The sequence below is a fragment of the Hermetia illucens genome, chromosome 1, assembly GCF_905115235.1.
Source record: "Hermetia illucens chromosome 1, iHerIll2.2.curated.20191125, whole genome shotgun sequence".
NCBI lineage: Eukaryota > Metazoa > Arthropoda > Insecta > Diptera > Stratiomyidae > Hermetia > Hermetia illucens.
Genome location: NC_051849.1, coordinates 147,502,699 through 147,507,815, shown reverse-complemented (window position 1 = coordinate 147,507,815; position 5,117 = coordinate 147,502,699). Strand labels below are relative to the sequence as shown.

General features: G+C 37.5%; 1 protein-coding gene across 1 annotated transcript; it reads left to right on the top strand.

The window, feature by feature from the left end:
* The first annotated feature begins 3,866 nt into the window (after positions 1 to 3,866).
* Positions 3,867 to 4,806, top strand: LOC119646232. Its single transcript, XM_038046625.1, has 2 exons — positions 3,867 to 4,084; positions 4,155 to 4,806. The coding sequence occupies exons 1-2, from the start codon at positions 4,005 to 4,007 to the stop codon at positions 4,804 to 4,806; spliced, it is 732 nt and encodes a 243-aa protein (XP_037902553.1). The 5' UTR covers positions 3,867 to 4,004.
* The last annotated feature ends 311 nt before the right edge of the window (positions 4,807 to 5,117 follow it).

Genomic DNA, 5,117 nt, shown 5'->3' with positions numbered 1-5,117 from the left:
ATGCAAAAACATTTTTTTTTGTGTCTGGTAAGCAAGATTTCGCGTGTGTTTTGCCAATCGTTCAATTCATGCGGCATCCATTTTCCAATCTTTTGAATCTTACCCATTGCACGTAGACGCGTGGAAACGGCTTGTTGAGAGACACCTAATTGCTTGGCGAGCATTTTCTGTGTTTGAATATCGTCCTCGTTCAAAAGAGCCTTCAATTCGTGGTCCTTAACTTTCCCGTGCCGATTTTCACGCTCCTTGTCGCTTAGACCGAAATCGCTATATTTTAACCGACGGAACCAGTCTCGGCACGTTGTTTCCGATAGAGCATTGCCGCCGTGGGTCTCCACAAGCATTCGATCCAATTCAGCTTCTGATTTCTTCAAATTGAAGCAAAAAAGCAGAGCCTCCCGCAAATGCTTCTTTCTGGGAACAAAACTGGACTGAGAAAAAAAAAATTGCTAATGATATGCACTGACAATTGTTGACAAACCCTTCATTTGATACGCCACATGACTATATTTGGTGAAAAAAATGTACACCCCATTTTGCATGTATGGGGGCCTCCCCTTAAATACGAAGTAAAAGGATGTAAATCACTGTATGCGTGAGCATTCACAGTTTCCACCTTTCTACCAAATTTGGTATCCATTGCTGCTACAGTTTCCGAGAAAAATACGTGTGACGGACAGACAGACAGTAAACCTATTTCCATAGGGTTTTGTTTTACACAAAAGGTGTTTTTTGGCGTGTGCTCCACCGAAGTCTATGGATCTGAGTGGTGGCCGACTCGGGGCCTCACGGTAATGGAAACAAAGATATTGTTTGAAATAATAAAAAACTTGTTGTTTCTTTTTCGTTGATGTAGATATTTATTTTTGAAAATACCGATATTTCGGGATCCACTTGTTCTCTTTATCAGTGCTAACAAGTCTGCTCATCAGTAGGCTTATTAGGGGTATTTATACTAGTCTAAATCTATACTATATACTATACTATTATAATTATGGCTAAATTAGAATTTTAAAAAACTTATATCTAGGTCCTGTAAATGAATAAATATTTAATTACATTCTAATGGCTAATACACAAATCAGGCAATGAGATGAGGGAAATTATTGCAGATTCTAACTCCCCTACTTACAGCATTGCGAAGTGGTTGGTTGAGGAATATCAAAAATTGGGATCTATCAACGGAAAGCAATCTGTCAAAAATTCGAAAGAATTGATGGGAAGATTGAGTACAGTGGGGGCTTTGGCGGATAATGAACGTCAATGTCAAAGCTTTATTTTCCTGTTTACTACATCCAGATCAGGAGTATTGCCAAGTAGAAAATGAGCCGACCTCGTTTCTGGACGGGACAAAGGTTGAAGAAGAAGATGAGAGACGAGACACTGGAAGCTGCAGAAATCTCTAAGCCGAGAAATGTCTTATGGTATTCAGATCACTCACCATGAATTTTGAAATGAATACTCCAAGCTCCAGACAATGAACCGACTGGTACCGATTGATTATGAGTTGGGGTTTGAGAATACATTCAAAGCATTTCCTGCTTGTCATTAAAGGCGAAGAAATTGGTAGAAATCTGTGGGAGGAGAAAAGAGATCACCATTTGATTGTCGTTTGCATTCGCTTGTATGTTGCGTCCGTCACTTCGCGCAGGATTGGGGGCTGCGATCCTCTAAGTTCAACATCGGCCGCTTATGTGATCCAGCTGTCGATCGATAGTACTTACTTAGTTAATCCATGCTAGTCCCGTCTTTTCTTTTGGTTTTCCAAGTTCATTGTTTCCCTTACTTTAACAGTTTTTCCAAGCCTTGCTATACTTACTCTCAGCACTAGCTCTCAAACTACAAACACTACTCAGCACTAGCTCTCAAACTACAAATACTACTTACTCATATCTTTGAATTTTGCTGATCTTTATCTGCCCATCATTTCACTTTTTCGTAAGTCATTATTCCAAGAGTGTTGCTTTTTCCATTCCCATTTACCCATCCCTTCGAATACCTTCTACTTTCTAAGACACTTCTTATGCTCGTCGATTGGATAACTAGCGAACCATTGGTTTTACGTCACTAAGCGAGTTATACGCTGTTAGTAGATTCCCTACCCAATGATAAATGTCGATTGTCATTCAGTTTAGTGGGAAATCCCCATACATACAACCCCCCCTCCCCTCTTGAGTGTAAAATTTTTCTTCACCGCGCTCATAAAATCAGAAGATCGGCAATTTGCGGAAAAACTAAACATTACAAAATTTTTTGGTATCAATGGTTGGCTAGAGGGGTTTAAGAGAAGCAACAATTTGGCTTTCAAAAAAATTTGTAGCGAAAGTAAAACTATGGACGACGATGTGTGTAAACAATGGATTGCACACCTACCATCCCTTTTGAGTTGTTACTCCCAAAACGATATTCATAGCGCTGATGAAATGGCTTTGACACGGGAATTTTTCATCGGGTGGACAAAGGGCTTTATCTGAACAATAAAATTCCAGAAGGAGAAGATCGTGTTGTTTATAGACAATTGCTCGACACAGACCAAATTCCCAGAACGGCAATGTCAAAATTCTGTTTTTCCCTGCCAATACCACCAGCACACTGTAACATTTGGACCAAGGTATTATACAAAATTTAATATACAAGGTTTTGTACAGGAAAACGATAGTAAACCGCATCCTAAAGAAACTATAGGGCACATTGAAACTGCCAGGAGTGACCATGGGGCCATGGAATTCGTACGAAAAGCATGGTACGATGTGACAGCTACCACAATTTCAAACTGCTTCAAAAAGTCCAGTTTTTTCAACATTCATACCGATCAGTTTACGGTCGCGGGATCGGCTATCGAACCTACAGAGGAAACAGTGTCGGAAACAGCGTGGTCGACAATTCTTACCTATCTACCGCCTACGTCCAAAATTCTACTTTTGAAGATTTCGTCAATGTCGATAGTGAAATTGAGTGAAAACAGATGAAAAAATTGTTGCACAGTATGCTCACAACGAAGAATCCGAAGAGGAAGATGCTGGCACTGAGGAAGTAGTTGCAAGTGTCTCAAAGAAACATGCTGGCGACTTTGCAGGTTTTTCTTTCTGAATGTTGTTTGAGCGACCCAGCAGTATTCCATACTCCGTGCAATATTGACAGATTGGTCGCGCAACATCGACTGGGAAACAAAAGAAAGTCACCGATTTCTTCCAAGGTATGGTATGTAAGTAATTGATTGACTTTTATATAATGGTTATATGTACATATGTTGTATTTTTCATATATATATCTGATTAAACATACATTCATACGTATAAAACCACTTCTTTTTTCACCTAGAATCTCCTTATAGGAAACTTTGGTTCGAAAAACTGGGTATAAGAAAACCTGGGTTTATGAAAAACCTCTATATAAGAAATAATGGCACGTACCCCGTTAACTTTCTTGTAACCAGGTTCGAAGCATTCAGTTTCCGGTTTCCCAACTTGTTTAAATTCCTCTACATCATTTGGCAGGCTAGTTATCATTGTTTCGAATAAATTGGGTCAACTCCGAGGGCGGAACTTGAGTCCTTTTATATTCCGTGGAACATTCTAGAAAGGTAACCGAAAACTTTGTTTGAGAACTGGTGAAGCAGCGAGCCATTTGCTATCAATTATTATAACTAAATAACCTCCTTACTTTTATAAAATTTTGGTGTCCTCGCTAATTCTCATAATACGATTTTAATTGAGGGCGCCCATATTTTTCTTGACTTCCATCATAAGGTATGTTTCAAGCAAGTTGAAAGTTTATGGGACTCATATGCTTTTTATCGAAAAGTTTAAATCCGAATTTATCAATAAAAAGTTTTTATAAGGGATTTCGAAAAACTGGTTCATTTCAACTCTAATCATAGTTGCCACACTCATGTAAACTTCATTCCAATAATTTTCGCGGAAATCGATGAAAGTGTTCACTATTTTCTATATTTTCAATTTGTGACGAATAAATTTATAATTATAGAATTCTTACGAGATACTATGACTGAAAGGCCTCTTGTGATATATTTGCCAGAAAATTCGAAAATTGGAAAGCATACTTTGAACTTTGACAAATACTTGTAAGTTTGCCATAGTTAAGAACTGGTTAATTGTCTGAAACCTACTATTCTTGTATACTTATTTTCCCAGGTTGTACTTAAACTATCGAATAAACTCAAATGGAATTACCTTGGAAATCTCTCCTCCACAGAAGAAGAAGATGATAGATTATAACAAACTAATTTCGCCATATGAAGCTGAAACCAAGTGCAAGGTTGGCTCTTGCCCGACACAAAAGAAAAAGACGAATCTGAAAGCTAAGCTTCTTTCCAAGGAAAAGCCAAATCAAAATACTAAAATTCGAGACGCTTTGAAAAACCTCACCATTCAAGAAGTCTACAACTTCTCCGAGACTCCCTTAACTGTTTTTGAAAAGGTTGAGAAGAAACCTGTATTCCAATTATTTCCGAAAAATATGCAAAATCAATCCATGCCAAAAGAAAATCTATACAAATTTATGAATCTGGACAATATTTGTCGGGGAGATTCGTTGGAGGATACCAGAGTATTCAGTTTCAATGTCGAGAAATTAGTTAAGGAACGCGCAACAGAAGAGAAGCATCTAATGAAGAAATGCAAGTCGCATATTATTTCGAATACCCAAAATTGCCCGAGGAATGCAAAGAACTTGAGGATAAGCAAAAGTTCCGCAGTCGTACTTCAAATTCAAAATAAGATAGAAAAGTTGAGGAAAGAAAATATTTCACTAAGACGAAAATTGCAATTAATAAGGAAAATATAGTCCATCTTTGTAGAGTAATCTGTGGAACGCTTCTATTAGGTGACATTTTTAGTTTAAGAATAAAATCTCATTGAAAATTACATATATAATAATTAGTAATTTTTTGAAAAAATCTACGAATTTACAATAAAAATTCTATTAAATCGGATGTAAAGTGTTTATAGTGTCTATTTGATGTTTACCTGTTTCACAAACCTGGCAATACTAGTAGATTTCCGGCAATAGAAGAGATTTGACTAGCTCCAATATTTCAGATACAAAGTAACGGACTTATGCCAGAAGAAAATGCGCTAAGTTTGGAAGTGGTTCCA

Bases quoted from the DNA above. Each gene is read 5' to 3' on its own strand.
- LOC119646232 (XM_038046625.1), top strand. From the start codon at position 4,005: ATGACTGAAAGGCCTCTTGTGATATATTTGCCAGAAAATTCGAAAATT. The intron at 4,085-4,154 runs GTAAGTTTGCCA...TTATTTTCCCAG, and splicing joins TTGAACTTTGACAAATACTT to GTTGTACTTAAACTATCGAA.